Here is a 17,373-nt window from a genome sequence, read left to right on the forward strand (position 1 = left end):
GAGGGAAGGTTTAAGTTGGACATCAGGAGGCGCTACTTCACGGTCAGGGCGGCTAGGGTCTGGAACCAGCTTCCAAGTGAGGTGGTGCAGGCTCCCACCCTGGGGGTTTTTAAGAGGAGGTTGGATGACCACCTTACTGGGGTCATTTGACCCCAGTGCTCTTCCTGCCATGGCAGGGGGTCGGACTAGATGATCTGATCAGGTCCCTTCCGACCCTAGAAACTATGAAACTATGAAACATACGTGGGGCGTCCCCTGTCGCACGAGTGCTTGTATTCACTGAATTGACGGGTGGGCCACTTAGTCTTTTCCTACCTTGCAATGGGTTGTACACTGCTGCTGCTAAGAAGGACCCAGGCCTCCTTGTGTAGTGTATAGGAATCTTTTGCTGTGAGAAACCCAAATGGGATGTTAGACTCCATGAAGAATGGGTTGGGAAATAACTCTGAGAATATCTGAATGCCGTTCAGGAAGTTGGTGGTACACACTCACCTGACTACTTTATGCAGCACTGGTCACTTCATCGTAGAGGGAATACAGCAGAAGTAGAAGGGCTTCAGAAATGGGTATCAAGAGGACCTCTGCTGTCCTCTTGAGGTTGAGATACTTTGCCTTGGTAGAAAAGTTGGGTGATGAAAAGATACAAAACTATGAATGGCCTCGAGAAGGTAGATCAGGAACTCATATTCACTCCCTCTCACGATAGGAGGAACTAGAGGCATTCATTGAAATTGAAGGTTGGTTGGTTCGTTTTACAACAGCACAAAGGTAACGGGATGGAATTCCCCAGCCTGTGCTTTACGGAGGCCAGATTGGGTAATGTAAGGGCCCCTCTGGCCTTAACACCTGTGAAAATGGGTGAATATTTTGGTGGAGCACAGAAGCTTGGAGTTCTAGGAGCTGCACACTCATATACGCCCGCACAGGCATCTGTCCTCCCTCCCCTCCCCGCAGGAAGATAGTACCTGCCCCTCCAAACGTACATTACTTGGAAGATCCAGCTGTTTGGCTTCCAGCCTGGAGATGGCACATCATGTTCAAAGGTCATGCTGGCATTACAAATGGACTCATACCTCCACCATCCAGTTCGTTATACTTACTTGGAAAGAGGGAATCTGGCAGACACATATTCTGGGAGAACCGGAACAGGGTTGTGTTTCTTATGTATCAGTACGATGCAGCCAGTCTCCTGACCCCAAGAATTCACAGAGAAAGCAAGAGAAGAGGCTTCCCCCTCCATGCTGGAGGTTCAGATTGGAACAGATTTGCCAGAAGTAGCTGTGAATTTGGGGGGTGCTGGTTGCTCACAAACGATATTCTAGAATGTTTCATTACCCCCATCGCTGCTTTCTCAGATCAGGAGCACTTGGATGAGGAAATAAACAACCTTCGGAAAGAGCTGAGAGTGAAGGTCAACCATCTGTTTGAAGCGCAAGGTATTTGTGACAGGGTCTGAAACCATGTTCAGTGTCCCAACACCCAGGAGCGGAGCATATTCCTAGAACAGTGACACTGTTCTCTTCAGTGCAAAAGCCGCATATTGTCTAGCATTAGAGCACGTGGCTGTGACTACTGCGCAGCTGCTTAGGCAGATTCCACTGCCCCTGTTAACCAGGTGATAAGTTGTTGCCAAAGGCTAGCTGGCCATGCCATGACAACTTTGGCAATTGTTCTGCCAGCTGCTGCCAGCTCTTCTCTGGGTTTTCTGGACCAGCAGTAGTTGGGGGAACACTCTCAACAGGGAACAGTTAATGTCTTGTAGCCCAATCTTGATTTCCTGCTTGTTCTCTCTCAGGTAAAGCTGAGCTGAAAGGATTTAACCTGAACCCTATGACTCCTGAGGAAATGAAACTAATTAATCGTATCCTGGAAGGATGAGCCTAGTGACAGCAGCAGGGACTTCAACTGTGTTGCTCATCAGATGCATTAGGCTGTCGCTCATGGAGTTCCTGGTGCAAAAATCAGTGCCCAGTCTCCAGGTTTCTAGGGAGAACATCTCAACACCTAGAATCCCTTTCAAGTTGTATATTTGGTAGAAGTTCGTTTCCTGAATTAGACTGTGACATCCTTTCATACCAGAAACCGCAAGTGCCCGTTGTTGGCCAAGGGTTGGGCACTGTAAACTGTACAGATAAGTGTTAAAACACTGGCTCATTCACAGCATTTGACAGCCTGCCATCACTGGGGTGGAAGTGGGTTTATTAAAACTGGAGAAACAGGACATTCCTAACAGTGTGAATTGTTTTTTTGTGTGTGTAAGATCTTTGGTAACACAGTTCCAGAGCTAGTACATGCTCATGGAAGGAACAGGAGTAGGAGGGAAAGAACTGTGAATCCACAGTCTCTCTCTCAGGCATAAATGAAAAGACAGGGTTGTATAAGCTTGTGAGAGTACTGTATTTAAGTTGAACAGTGCACTTCAAAAATTCCTGGAATGGCTTTAAATATCTGAGTGGGGTGAAGCATAAGAAGATAGTGTCTTGTTAATCTGAATGGGAAATATCTATTGCAATCGGGATCCATTTCCTCAATTTGTAAGGAGAGTGAACTAACGAATGATTTACATTGGGGAAGGGGACACTTTATGTATCTATACACATTTTTAAAAAGTCTGGAGAAGATGGACTAGGACTATCTCATTGGTCTGGTAACAAAGGGAGGCTGAATGAAACTAAAAGTGTTAACATCAAGTCTAAAACTGACAGGCTTTTTCATGCATTTCACAACTAGCCGGTGCACTTCATTGCTACAGTATAGCATGGAGGCTCCCAGCTTAGCAGGAGCCAAAAGAAGGTTTAAGCATTTATGGAATAACAAGTATACCCAGTTACAGTAGTTAATAAGGAAGGATGGGCCTGCTGTTCTCTCTGGAACTCAAGGGGTATTTTCTCTATACTAGTTCAAGTAAAAGTAACCATTCCACATTAAATATTAACATCCACTACCAAATATGCAATTAACTTGGGGCTAAACCCTGTAAAAGCACGTTTCCAGTTAATGCAGACACTAAAAGGAAAATGTTAAGGTCATTCCACAACAACCTGTACTTTTCCATATTCCATCTCTTCACTAGCAAATAGTGAGGACAGTAGTACAGTGCATGCTAATAATTGTGCTGCATGTTAATTTTGGGAAAGCCAGATCTTCATTTCTTTTGTCTACAAGAAGAGTTTGGCGTCTGGCAGAATCACTGATTCCCCCACCCCCACCCCCATGTTAGTGTTTTTTCCACAACCTGAACACTAAGCCTAGAAAGGCGGGGTTTGGTTGGGGAATGCCTTGATTTAAAGAAAATGGTTCAAATTTGGGGACCAAGAAATGGGCAAAGCAAGAGAGCTGATGAAGCAGGTGTGTCTGCTCTCGTATGCTTTGCATGCCTGCCACAGGCAGCTCTGGCTGACCTCCTGCTGCATCTTGACAAGAAGTGCGTTAAACTTTCAAAGCAGCAATTCTGTTTCCCCACTTCCCCAGCCAGCCAGCCACCTGTGCATACACCACTGCACAACCCTCCACTCCCCCGGCCAGTCTTGCACGTGTATAACACATACACGGTGCCCCACCAGGGTGGGTTTGCACTGCAGAAGGCCTGCCCCAATCCCTTTAAACAAGGATCTTGATATGCAAGTTCAGTTTTAATGGCATGAAAGGTGGGAAGGAAACCCTTACCTTTAAGTAAGTCGATATGTAGCCTAAGCTTGCAACTGCTAAAAGCAAAGCTGTCCATCTCAGGCTCAAATTCCCAATTTAGATGTTAAGTATTATCCCAGCTAGCAGACTGCCTTGCCTATAGCTTTCCAGAAAATTACACTGTCTCTGTGAGTGGGGGGGGTAGCATATTACTTTTCCCACCTCAAAGAGACCAAGGCGTTGTTATAACTGCATTCTTCACATAATCTGGATTGTAAAGTTACTAACAATGCTTCCATAACGTGTAATGGTATAGGTTATTCTTACGGTGTCATGGCAACAGGTTTTATGATCCGACATGTTCTGACAGTGGCAGCAGGAAGCTCACATGCCCCCTTTCTCCTGTTTGATTGAGCAGAGGGTGCATCACCGCTTAGCTTGTAGCATAAAGGGAAACTGGCCATGTCAGTAACCTCAAAGCGGGGACTCTGGAAGCTGCAGCTCTATGAATAACAGCAGTGACACATTATTAAACATTTTATTTAAGGTATGCAGAGCTGAAGTGACTGAGAAGGAGCAGATGTGGTCTGCAGCATCCCACAAACTAGCCCTCAGTATGGCCTTACTCTATAGCAACATTTAATGGCTGGAATAAGACTTTTCCTTTATGCTCGTGCTGTCAGTTGAGCCTGAGTGTTGCTACAGCCTCCAGCGTGGAACAAAACAGATTCAGTCCTTAAGGAAGAACCGATCAGCCACAATGGAAGAGGACCTTGACCTGCTGCAGTTACGCAACTGGTTACAAGCCAGCCCACTTCTATTGTTATTCTGGCTTACAAATACAATTTGTTTGTTTAACTGCTGTATCTCTCATGTAGGGGAAATCCTAGGGAACCAAGAAGTGGACATTAGTCCTGCGCTGAGGCAGCAAAACTGTCCCTGGTCCAGAGGCAAATGAGAAGTGCTGCTCTTCGACATGAGGAAGAGAGTGAGTGCTCTCCTCAGTGGTTTCTCTCATCCAGTGCTTTAAACTTTCTGCTGTGTCTGAAGACTTTTGAAAAGCTGCTTCAGCTGTTTTTTCCTGTCATTGTTGTAGCCTGAAATGAAAGCAGTAACAGAGTTATATATGACTTACCCCTTCCAAGGAGTGAAGCGTAGAGATAATCGCCTGCTTTTAGGTAAAGCTGCGCCCCAGTCGCTTAGTTTGAAACTGCAGCCAGGCATATTTAGCTACTGAGTGCTCCTGGAAAACCTGGGAGAGGTGCTTAGCCTAATGGAAATACAGTTTATGAATTTCATTCCTGCTTGATACCAAACAAGAATATGCAAGTGCTGTTAGAAAAGTGCATCATGGGCAGATACTGCAATTTTTACAATGGATCTTTGGGATACTTTTAAAATTAAATCAGCAGGTGAGGAATATCTGTAGTAGTTCAAGTGAGGTCTAAGGAATGGTTCTTTAAAGCTAATGACTGCCACCCTGTCAGCTTTCAGCAAGGCTCCATCTGCAGTTTGACTGCTCACCCCCATGTCTGGAAAGCGTTTATCCCTCTCTGGCTCCACCTCACATGGTTACTGCACCCTACTAAAAATATCTCCCACGTTCTAATTCACACCCCAGTTCTTTACTCTTGTGAAAAAGTGCTGTCCTTACTCCTGTCACCGTACAGGCTCAGGACCCTAGCGAGACCCGCTGCCGTCTGGGTCTGAGCACATACCTAAATGTGTGTTGGTGAGAAAGCTTGCATTCACTGGGGTATCCACATTCCCCTCCACTCGACTGACGGGACCATCATTCCACATGAGGTCAAAACCCCCAACACGTTTCTCCTTCCCTGTCAGCCTGCAATATCCAAGGCAAGTGTTAAAGTACATGAGTAATGGCTACGCGTAGCTATTTGATTCACTGCCTGCACACTGGCTGGAAATCTGTGCATGGCAGAGACAAAGCCAAACAGCTGAATGCTGCAGTGGACAGATCTTTACTATTAATATCCTGGTTTAGCACAGTTGCAAAGTCAATCATAAAATGATGCAAGGCAAGCTTCTTAGGACAGAGTGCTAGATAAGCGAGACAAGTGTGTGAGGCATGATACCGAAAGAAAACCAAAGGGGAGACGTGTCTGAGTGGCAGCTGGGAAGCAAGGATTCCAATTCCAGCCCCAGGACTGGCTTCAACTCTGAATCCCAATCTCCTTGTGCTTTAGTTTTGTGCTCTGTAAAACAGAGACATCAATTAATCTACCTTGCGCTGGCACTGGGGATTCAATTGCTAACTGTTCATACAGCTTTAAGGATTATAATCTACTGTCCGCCCAAGCCACGGGACTAGTTCACAGAGTTCAGACACTTTGGTAAGACACTTGGAGACAGTGAGTTTTCACGCACCTGCCCTCCATGTCCACAATGTGCAGCGTGTCCTTGAGAAGCCGACACTTGAGCTCATAGTCCTCCTGACTACTGGCAGTGAGGGATGGAGACGCATTAACCTCGAGAAGCCAGCTGTGTAGAAGAGAAGAGTAGAGAATTAGGGGGAGCAGGCAGGGCTAAAAAGCCTGTCTGTAAAAACATCACTGCACCGGTGCTGGGCAAGAAGAGTCAAGTGGAGTGACAGTAATCCAACCCTGCGCCGCGCCAGAGGACATTCTGAGCCTATTACAAAGCTGCTTTTCCTGTACTCCGCTGCAATAAAGAAAGTGCCTCCAGCAACCAGAAAGGTATTGGAGTTAAAACCAACTCTAGATGGAACAGATTTTTGGGCTAATTCACAGGACACAGTTTAACCCCTTCCATAGTGCGAGCCTGTGCCTGTTCTTTAGCCGCACTTTCCTAACAACATTTGCGGTCTAACTCGCTATATCTCCCGAAGTACACGATACGTTACTCTAGTTTGCCACTGTCATCTCAGCCCTACAATTACATCCGTGACTTTTGTTCCCATTTACCATTGCTAAGTTATTTCTTGATCAACTGAAGTTACTCAAGCTCTGCCTGTGCAAGTTGTCACTGCTGCAGCAGTAGTTTGGTTGAAGGCTATGAATGTAGCAGAGTAGATTGTACAAATTAGGATTACCCAAGACTACGGTTCAGCCACAATTCATTTATTAACTCACTTTAAATAAAGCTGTCTCCAGGGGCACTGAAGAGACAGCAGACTGATGCCGACTGGCCACTGAGAATTGTGACTAAAATGCCCGCTACCACAGGTAGTTTGAGGGAAGGAAATGAAGGCATGAAAAAGAAGACACATCTTAAATTGTATTTTAAAATGCATTTCCTTGCCCATGGTATTCATAGCATTTTGTATGATTTACAGATGAAAAAAAAATCCGATTTGCTTGTTGCTTCTCTGTTTCGTTTTTTTCCCATTCTCAGCTTGAGGAATGGGAAAAAAACCCTCAAACAATTGACTTTCATGTTGGTATTCTTACAGCCTTTGGGTTGCAAACTGCTGAAGCATGCATGTACACATAAGCAAATGTCAATTAAGGTATATTGCCAGCAGTCCTTGCAAAACTTTGTGTTTAAAAAAAAAAAAATCTGAACCGAGTCAAACTGAGGTTTAAATTTCCCTTCAAAACCTCCTGGGTTCCTGAAGAGTCTGTTTCCCTCAGACATCAACAGAAACCGCTCATCCAGGTCTAAAAAAAAATGTAGGGTTGCCTCTAAGGCCATACATCACACAGTTATTTTTCAGGCTATGGCAAGTGCACTAAATATCTAGTCCCAAGGGCCTAATAGTGGTGGCTGGATGAATCTCAGGGCTCGCGGGATGCTGCTGTAATGCACAGTGTCTGGAATCATAAAGCAGCAGGAAGGCTGGCAGTAACCCTCCTGACACTGCCCATCACTAAAATGCTTAGGCAGCCTCCCCTTTCCCAGGGAAAGCAGTCTTCCCTGTCCTGAATGCTCACTAGCTCCCTTACGGCTTGAGGTTCTGGTCGATCAGGATGTCATATCCATACAGCTCAAAGCAGTGCTTGTCACTGATGATGATTTTCTGAACACTCTGAAGGCTCTTGATGAAAATGTTGTCCATATCCGCAAAGAGAACCTCCACCGCTTCTGCCCCATGCTTCGCAGTCAGGTACCGTCTGAACCGCTGAATCATCCACTTGCAGCCCTGAGACACATCGAGACAGCAGTGAGTTGTTTGCGTGCATTTCCCATCCTCCTGGAAATGATCATTCTATGTTCCCTACAGCCAGCGGATGATCCCTGATGAAAGCCAGGCACCTGGAAATAGGTGCCTCTCAGTGTAGCTACACAACACCATGCAGTGCTGTGCAGAAATACCCGAGCCAGTGTGGGAACTGGAGGTGTTTGCATGGTGCCTTTGCCAGGCTATTTAGCCCTGTTGAGAAGTAGGGTACCTTATCTCAGAGAATCACCTGCTAATAACTAGTGCCTAAGACAGTTCACCTATCACTACACAACACAGCCACCCTGGTCCCTAAAATCACCTGCGTGGCCCGGCTATTTGCCCATGCACAAGCCAGCAGACCACACATACACTCACCTTCTCTGGATCGTAGTCAGGCGCAGTCTTTTGCACTGCTACATTTGTGAGATGAACATCTGGCAAGAGCTGGAGGTAAGGATTGTGCAGACAAGCAATGCTCTATGCAACTAGAAACTGAACTTGGATCCTAAACCAGCTTCTTTGGCCCCTGATGCCATCACTGTCTTCCCTCCCGCCATCATGAAACTTCAGCTACCTTGCCTGACACCCTGCAGGGACATGTTTGGTGGAAAAATGAAGATGAGAAATAAGGCAAGAAAAAGGAAGTTAGGAAAAGTGAACCAGGAAAACCAAACACCTGGGAAAGGAAAGCTCAATATCTGACTGGTCAGGATACAATGATCATCTATGCTGTTCAGAGTAAACCGGGTATTGGAGAAGCGAGCAAAGCCATCTCGATACAACCAGACCTTCAGTGGGATATACTGAGAAAGGGGAGACAGAACCTGAGTATTACCAGCAAGAAAACTCCACTCCAGCACAGCACTTAGAGGATGGGTTTTTGCACTTACAGACATCACTAGAACATAAACTCTCAAGTCAAACTTCCGACCTACAAATCAAAGAGAGATGCATCACATAGTGCGGTATGTATTATTGATGCTGACCATTACAAATACCTAAATTAGAGCCTGCCTAAGCACAACCATGCACTGAAATAACTAAATGGAACTTAATTCACACCTTACACTAATCTGCAGAAATCTGTGATATGGCCTAAGTGTCCAATTGATCCAAGTGGGATGCTCTTACTCTGAAATAAGTGTCTATGCACTGACTTCTGTCAAAATAATAAATGGCTTGGATTAAAACCTATTTCGTTAATTTGGTCATGACTACATACAGGCAGCCTCACAGAGAGCAACCTGGCAACGTATGAGAGAGAAAGAATGGACGTCCTTTTAATATGTAGGTCTAGAGGTAGTTCTGATTATTATTCACTAGATCATTACTGTTCTCAAAATCTCTCCCTGGCAGGACCAGTAAGCGACCACACAGCAGCACTGACCCAGTGCAGTATGCTCAGCTAATGTTTTAAGCCCATAAAAAGCTAATGTCAGGCAAAAACTGACTATATAAGATGTGCCCCTTCATTAGACAGTTACCTGCGCATTTCCCTTGCTATCTGACAGGACATTAGAGCTCACAATGTCTTTCTATATGTCAGCCAGGCACAGGCCTAGTTAGAGAGCCATCTTACCTCCTATTAAATAGGGGTTTTCAATATAGCGCTGAGCTACATAATTTTCTACTTGGGTTTCATCTTTCTGGTCATCTGCACGGACCCCATCCTGTAAAATAAAGCCTCTGTTCTTTCTCCTCATTCAAACACGGCCATCGAGAAGAAAATAAACAGTGCCCACTGGGCTCTCTGGCACGCCATCTCAGTTTGAGACTTCAAACCAGGGATGAAACAGCCCAATGTGTAGTTGGCTGGACAGCAAGACAATCTGTCATGTTCCTGGTGGCCAGGGACGAGTCTCGTATTTGAAAGCAAGTGACTCGCATACAATTACAGTGAGAACTAAGCTCCACGCGGACTTTCCCCACGGAAATAGCGAGGTGCCAAGAAAAGAGAGATGGGGACAGACAGCATCTCACCTTTCTCCAGTCAATGATATCCTTGAGCTTTCGAAACAGAAAAATCCCTCTCCCTTGGGACCTGCCAACCTGCAGGGTGGGGGAGGAAGAAAGCATTACTGGCTTTAAAGTCTTCCCACTCACCTCTACATGGGCACATATCATCATTACAATAAATTGTTGCTTCCAGGGCACCCTGGCATATAACAAAGATCCACACTTCTGCCCATTTCTCAGCTACAGCGGCAGTCCAATGGGCAGCATGCTATCTGCTCAGCACGCTAGCCTGGTGACTCAGACCCCATTCACGGAAGTTAGCATTTCCTGCAGGGGCAGATGCTGTTCTTCAGAAGGTGACTACAGAAGAGCCCACTGCACAATCAGATTAATCATTCACTTATTTATAAAGCACCCGCTTTGCATTTTGGGTTGGGTGCTAAACAAAGAACCACAAACCAGAGACTCAGCAGGGGGCATTGGGAAAGCGTGATTTGTATTAGCATGCTGCCAAGAATCTCTCATCAAGGATTTGTTAGAGGGGTTGCCTAGGGGTTAAGATAAAAAGCCAGGTTCTGCCTGCTTGTGAACATTTAATATTGTTATCCTTACAGGTTTCAATTCCAGTGTTGGCCAAATTCCTATTCAAGTAATTACATTTTGCTTCCGCAAGTTCCCCCAAAGGTTCCCAGGGAATCTTTTTTGCTTCTTGTCCTAAGCTGCCGTGTTATCTTGACCTGATACTGAAAGCTACCAAGTTCTCATAAGCACCACCAAGCTCCGGGATCTTAGACGGTGGATTTGTATAGGACAGCTCAGATAGGGACGAGCCCGACTCCGGCAGGGGTCGGACTAGATGACTTCCCAAGGTCCCTTCCACACCTGCTTGTCTTTGATCTTAAGGATCTCAGGACCAAGCCCTTAAACAAGCCCATTGTATTTTAGAGGCAGGTAAACTGATCCACAGATATCCTCTACACTCCACAAAGGCATGTGGGAACCTTCATTGGAACTTCAACCCCCTTGGCTAAAAGCTGTCAGCATACAAGTACAATATTAAATTATGAGAAGTTGGCCCAAAGCCCACACAATTCCAGCACTGAAGAATATATCAGTGCTTCTGCCTACTTTGTTTCAAAGGCTGAAGACGCTATTTTATTTAGAGGGATAAAAACAAATACTTGATGGTATGTTGTGATATCAAGGTTTTATTGGCATGAATTTCTGATGGTGACATTACTCCCGAGTGGTGACGGCATGAGTGAGTTATGCAGGTCATCCCAAAGGACAGCCACTAAAACCTTTATAGCACCACACACCTTCCTGACTTTTGTTTATTCCACGTTTTAGACAAAAGTGCCTTAGATTTTTAAAATACATTTAAAAGTTTTTATTGCGCCTATTTTTTACATCCTCCTGCTTGTAAAGCCAGGTTGCCTTAGTTACTACCTACAGGCCTTGGAGTGACAGTAAAGTTAATACTAATACATTTTTTAAACCTCTAAAAATGAAGGTATTTTCTATAAATCCTGGGCATCCTGATTTTAAGATCCAATACTTCCTGACCTTAGGAAGATGGGCCAAGGATAAACACAACCTGCCTTCTATCACTGAACACCCTGGAATTCTAATGATCTGTTTTGATGATAAAAAAAGCATTTCTGGCTTTACAGGTAACGAGATACATAACTTATAAACTGTCATCGGTTTGAGGTAGTAGATCATCTCTCCAAGTTGAAGTTCACATTCTCCCTTTAAGTACATTTTTGGGTGGGGGGAAGGAATCGCTGTTGTAACAGAATCACTTTCCCTTCTTTTCTTTAAATGGCAGATGTTTGCAAAGAGCTCCAGTTTTACAAGCACTAGGTATGGTCCTAGCAGAGGTGGCAGGGTGGGCTGACAGTAGCTAGGTTGTCCCGTGGTACCAAATAAATGATGCAACCTACACTTTTTAATTCCAACTAGATTTGCAAGCTATGAATCTTTCATAGGAACATTTAACCAAACGAGATGAGCAAGTCCAGAGAGATGCTCAAGAGCCAAGACAAAGAGCGGCGAAGCAGAGTGAGCTGGATGAAGGCTCTGCACTGGGGTCAGATGGTGGCTGTGACAGACCAGCCCACGGGGGACTTCTGTCCCCACTGAGTTCCACCCATCTTCTCACCTACAACCTGGGCAAAGGTCACCTGAAACAGCAGGACACCCGCTCCCGTCACTCAGGATACATATTTTCACTTGCAAGCCTTAGGGCAGCCACAAGTGACTTCATTTCACTTGTTGGTATAATTTTTGTAATCACAATCTTTTAATATAGTCTCATTTATTGTATCGTAGTTATTTCTAATGTTAATTGAGGTTGTGGGCACAAAATTCAGCTTAATATAAGGTTTCTTGTTCCCAATTAACACAAATTACCATTTGTAGACTTGGATAATCACTAGCTGTTATCCTCATGGCTGTAATTCACATGTTAGTTTGCATAATTACCTCCCGTTCACTACTCATAAACCCACCCTTACGGATAGGCCTGACCTGCAGAGGGAGGCAAACTGTCTGGTCCTGTACCTCCCCGCCAGACCTATCATGCAAACCAAAGTGACTGTCCTGTTGTGAGTCTCACAGATGGGTGTAGATTTAATTACACACCATGGTGCTGTATTCATGATGTTAAATGTCTTGAATCATCTGGCAGCAGCAAGGCATTTTTAGGTTCCGCTCCAGAAGGCAGCAATATCTAAAGGAAGCGCATATTTTCTAGGCCCCAAGGATATGCATCCAAGTGGAATTTACTACCTTTCAATGCAACTCCATTTATCTAAGGAACAAATATCAGGGGATAAATGAGATTTCAGAGGATCAGAGCAGCCAAAAAGGCTGCGCTCCAGGCACAGCATGGCCCTTTAAAGCTCATTAGCACATCTCATCCAGTATAACCCTAAGGCCGCACTAGTTGGTTGGTAAATTCAGATGTCCAGTTTAACAGAGTTGTACTGCATGCCCACGTCAGGTTTAAATGAATGACTTGAAAGGAGTTGTAACAAGGAAGAATATGATCCTAGTCTCTGAGGGCCCCAAGATGTTACAGGTTATGTGGATTTGCTGAAGTATCTCAGCAGAACAGCTTTATCCAGTACAGGGCCTCCCCATCAAAACCTGCACATTTATATCTTCACAGCTGGGTAAACTGCAAACGCATGGGATTATTTTTCAATTGCTGAAATAAGCTGTTATGATAGAAGGAACATTTCAGCCAGGGAAGATGCCCAGAAGATTGGTTGGGAGCCATTCTCCGACATATCGCTTATACCTGTCACCCCCCATCACTGCCCACTTCCCGTCTCCAAACATTCAAGCCAGCATTGTGTCTCCTCTTTGCTTCCCCTGGGGCTGGGACAGCACTCTGCTTACCGGCTTCATAATCCAGGTGATGCCAGGATACTTGCGAAACTCCTCCACAAACAAGTGGTATTCCGACGGCATTTCAAAGGTCTTAGGGAAAAAGTCACATTTTGTTGCCTCCAGCTTCCCTGCTTCCCTCTCTAACTGCTTCCGAAACCTCTTCAGGTTCTTCACGATGTAGTTCTTCCGAGTCAGCTGAGATGGAAGAAACGCACGCTAACACCAATTAAAGCACCATTCTTCTCACATGAATTGCTAGAGATAAGACGTTTCTGGTGACACTTGAAAATGGCTCTCTGCAGAGGAAAGCTATAGGAACAGCTGGAGATTCTTTCCCTCTTTGTAGAGGAGAACGTATGAATTAGTTTTCTTTTTATTCTCTGAAAAAACCTGGAGAAGCTAAAAGGAGCCCATCTTAGGGCCCACAGTTATTCCTGGCCTGGTGCCTTTTAGTCCAGGTGCTATGCTGATCTCCACGAGCCCAAGTGCTAGCGTCTGCCTACGCAGAACGCCTGGTTGCAATTGTCCTTAGATACACGTAATACACAAATCCCAGTAGTGCAGAGGGGCTCTTTAGCAGATGCTTTAACCGTGTTGGGTTTAACTGGGCTTATAACTTGTTTTCCTAAAACAATCATAGATTTATAGATTGTCAGGGGCTGGCAGGGACCTCGCAGATCATTGGGTCCAGCCCCCCTGCTCTAGGCCAGAAGACAACCGGGGTTAGGTGACCCCAGCGAGGTGACTGTCCAGTCTCCTCTTGACTGTCATCCATGTAGCATATGCGGGAGGTCCCTGGACTTCTGAGAGAGACTTGCTCAGCCTTCATGAGATTTATCTCTCTTGGAATACTATAAACCTCATGCAGCAGTCCTGAACAAGGCAACCTTTTTGGTTTCCCACGATACGACAAACATCAATCGAGTCTAAAGAGACATTCGCCTAGCAGCCAAGAAGGAATTCACTGTGTGGGTGGAGAACAGTACAATGTATTTTCCCCTGCAAACTCTTTGCTCAGAAACTCACTATCTGTCACCATCCCTGCAAGCCATTCTGGTTTCATCCCACCCCACATAGTTTCTTACCTCATAGTGGTTGCGGAAGTGGCAGATACGAACGTGTTCATCCATGTAGGTATGGTCAAAATTCTCCCGAAGCCAGCTAACATCACACCAGTAAAAATCCCACTCCCCCTCGCTGGAGAGAGACAGATACAGCCAGACAGAAAAGTACTGAGTTCAGCGTCCCTGCCCACAGTTACCATCAGAATGGCTTCCCCCTCCCCTCCCGTCTGTACAGATTCAAGAAAAACCTTGATGCACATAGGGTTGGACGTGTTGGTTTGGCTCTTCTCTTTTAAAAAATGTAGGCTCTCTACTTGAAGGGATGCCCTTAAAGGCCTGTTTGGGTCTAGACGCGTCCATGTCCAGGCACACCCGAGGAAGGAAGCGCCGTGACACTTGCTTTCCAGAAGCTCAGCTGACTTCGCTAAACACACCAAACTGGACCGGGAACTGCACAGGGCTGCTTTTTCTTCAAAACAGATCCTCAAGGACCTCTCCTTGAAACCAGAGACCTTGCTTAGGTCTCTCTGTTTTTCACAAGGCTGTTCACACATTATTACACACCAAACTCTGCCCTCAGCTACTTCACTGAAGCCAATTCCCTCCAATTCAGTGTGTCACATTCTTCTCCCTGAGTCAGGGCACGTTACCGAGGAGCACAAACAAGATCCTACTTAAGGTGTCACCGATTAGTGGCAAGTGAATTAATGTCAGCGAAAGCTGAGAAATTAGTTAGCTGTCTCTAGTCTTTTAAACCCAGATAATCAGCAGAAGAAGAAAGACCTTGAGACAGGAAGAAAGGCTGCAATAATAAGCCAGCGAAGGAACGAGGCAGATTAGCCGAGTGACTGTCTGCACTGTTATTTTCCAGCCACGTCTAACAATAGGGGTCAAAAACATCTTCTCTTCCTCGAAGCACTGTGGAGATCAATTGTTCTGCAAACAGGGTCAGCCAGCTTCAACAACACAATCAATCAGCCTCTACTTTGTTAAAAGGGCTCTGAATGCAGCCAACCTAGTCCACAGGAGCGGGGCAACACAGTCCAGCACCAATGGTCGAGGACTTGTATTAACACCCCACTGCAAATGGGGCGGGTGCACTTGCATACAGCCAGACAAACAGAAAGTCTACCCCAGTCAATATGTTCATCCTTTTACAGTCTATCTAAATGGATGAAGGCATCGACATTGGAAAACGCCTCAAAGAGAAGAGGTTTGTGGAAGACCGTGGTCCCCACCGTCTTGTTTGGATAGGGTACCTAGAGGCAGAGAGAGAGATCCCAGCCACAAAGGGAAGGAGTCTGGAGCTTACTCTTTCACTTCAACCCATCCAGGTCTCTGGCGAAGAACGTCTAAGATGGTGTTTGTGAGCGCGCATTTGAATCGGATGCAAGCTCTTGGCTCTCTGTAAAACAGACACATCGCACACTCAACCCCAAGCTGCCCTGCCATGAATGCACGCCTTGCCCTTGGGTTCACACAAAGTCTTGGCTGGAGGGAGGAAAGGACTTGGCAAGGTTGACCCCCCTCCCTCTCCCCCTCTAACCATGACTCTGCATCTGCTGTGTTGCCTGCTGGCTACATCTTCTACCTACGTGGCAGCTGCTTGCATTTGCCTAGAAATCCGGTCGCAAGTCAGCAACATATTGACAGTTTCATAGATTTCATAGACATTCGGGCTGGAAGGGACCTTGGAAGATTGTCGGGTCCAGCCCCCCACCAAGGGGCAGGAAGTCAGCTGGAGTCAAAGGATCCCAGCAAGATAAGCATCCAAATGTTCTCTCCATAGAGTCTCTCGACATCTTTCCTAAGTATGTCACTGAGCTTTGTCCTACAGGGAGTTGGAAAGAGGCAGATGATTTTCTGCACAGAAAAAATGCATCTTTTTAAAGCTCTTCACAGAGAACCAGGGGTAAAATTGGTGCTTGTTGCAAGCATGTGTGGAGACAGGCCACGACTAGTTTCCACCCTCCACAGACCAGGCTGCCACGGACCCCTGACACCCAGGCTCCCCACAGCTTTGCAGGGAGACTGGCCAGGAGAAGCGGCAGGAGACCAAGCCGGGCTCCACCTGTTTAGATGAAGGGGTTTATACTGATGAAACACTGCCCTGGACTTCGGTGACACTCTCTCTCACACAACGTGCAATCTAAGCGTGGAACTCCTTGCCACAAGAGGATGCAAAAGCTGCCAGTTGAACCGGATTCAAACCGGGACTGGACACATTCTCGGAGGAAAGGGGCATCTGTAGCTATTGAACACAGGAGTTAGGGGCAAAGCTTCTGCAACAAAACTTCCTGGACCTTCAATCAGTCTCTCAATAAGACTCAAGACCCTGCCGGGGAGAATCGCAGCACCTGGACAGACTGGGGGCTGCCCTGGGGGGGGCCCCAGGAGAGACCTGAGGCACCGTGGATAGGATTCAGGCCCCTGGAGAGACCCAAGGCCACCGGGGGAGACTTGAGGCCCCCTGGAGAAACCTAAAGGCCCTGTGGAGACACTTGATGCACCCAGATAGACTCAAGGCACCCCGGGATAGACTTGAGGCATCTTGGGGAGACCCGAGACCCCCTGGATACACTTGAGGCACCCTGGAAGGACCCAAAACACCTCTGGGGAGACCTAAGGCCCCCCTGGATAGACTAGATGCACCCCATATAGACCTGATACACCCTGGATAGACTCAAGGCCCCTCTGGATAGACCCGAGGCACCCCTGGATGGACCCAAGACACCCCCAAAAGACATGAGACACCCCAGAGAGCCCCAAAGACACCCCTGGAGAGACCCAAGACACCCCAGCAAGACCCAAGACATCCCTGGAGAGACCCGAGACAACCTGGAAAGACCCAAGGCACCCCTGGATAGACCCAAGACACCCCCAAAAGACGTAAGACACCCTGGAGAGCCCCAAGGACACCCCTGGAGAGACCCAAGACACCCCAGCAAGACCCAAGACATCCCTGGGGAGACCCGAGACAACCCGGAAAGACCCAAGGCACCCCTGGATTGCGCCAAGACACCCCAGCAAGACCCAAGACATCCCTGGGGAGACCTGAGACAACCCGGAAAGACCCAAGGCACCCCTGGATTGACCCAAGACACCCCCAAGACACCCCGGAGAGCCCCAAAGACACCCCTGGAGAGACCCAAGACACCCCAGCAAGACCCAAGGCACCCCTGG

General features: G+C 46.6%; 2 protein-coding genes across 2 annotated transcripts in view; one reads left to right on the top strand and one right to left on the bottom strand.

The window, feature by feature from the left end:
* The window catches only part of PDRG1 (p53 and DNA damage regulated 1), a 5,148-nt gene extending 2,918 nt beyond the window's left edge, over window positions 1–2,230 (top strand). Inside the window, exons 4-5 of the mRNA XM_019509983.1 lie at window positions 1,356–1,436; window positions 1,796–2,230. Of these exons, the coding sequence (XP_019365528.1) occupies window positions 1,356–1,436; window positions 1,796–1,878 (164 nt within the window). The 3' untranslated portion in view covers window positions 1,879–2,230. The remainder of the gene's footprint in view (window positions 1–1,355; window positions 1,437–1,795) is intronic.
* Window positions 2,231–4,149: 1,919 nt separating this feature from the next.
* The window catches only part of TTLL9 (tubulin tyrosine ligase like 9), a 14,313-nt gene continuing 1,089 nt past the window's right edge, over window positions 4,150–17,373 (bottom strand). The window contains exons 3-14 of the mRNA XM_019509745.1: window positions 15,503–15,595; window positions 14,212–14,323; window positions 13,136–13,321; window positions 9,752–9,820; window positions 9,351–9,441; window positions 8,662–8,702; window positions 8,487–8,574; window positions 8,147–8,205; window positions 7,554–7,750; window positions 6,016–6,129; window positions 5,346–5,470; window positions 4,150–4,724 (exon numbers count right to left, since the gene is read on the bottom strand). Of these exons, the coding sequence (XP_019365290.1) occupies window positions 4,654–4,724; window positions 5,346–5,470; window positions 6,016–6,129; window positions 7,554–7,750; window positions 8,147–8,205; window positions 8,487–8,574; window positions 8,662–8,702; window positions 9,351–9,441; window positions 9,752–9,820; window positions 13,136–13,321; window positions 14,212–14,323; window positions 15,503–15,595 (1,246 nt within the window). The 3' untranslated portion in view covers window positions 4,150–4,653. The remainder of the gene's footprint in view (window positions 4,725–5,345; window positions 5,471–6,015; window positions 6,130–7,553; window positions 7,751–8,146; window positions 8,206–8,486; window positions 8,575–8,661; window positions 8,703–9,350; window positions 9,442–9,751; window positions 9,821–13,135; window positions 13,322–14,211; window positions 14,324–15,502; window positions 15,596–17,373) is intronic.

This window comes from Gavialis gangeticus, unplaced genomic scaffold (assembly GCF_001723915.1).
Source record: "Gavialis gangeticus isolate Ggan-Ray unplaced genomic scaffold, GavGan_comp1, whole genome shotgun sequence".
NCBI classification, from domain to species: Eukaryota; Metazoa; Chordata; order Crocodylia; family Gavialidae; genus Gavialis; species Gavialis gangeticus.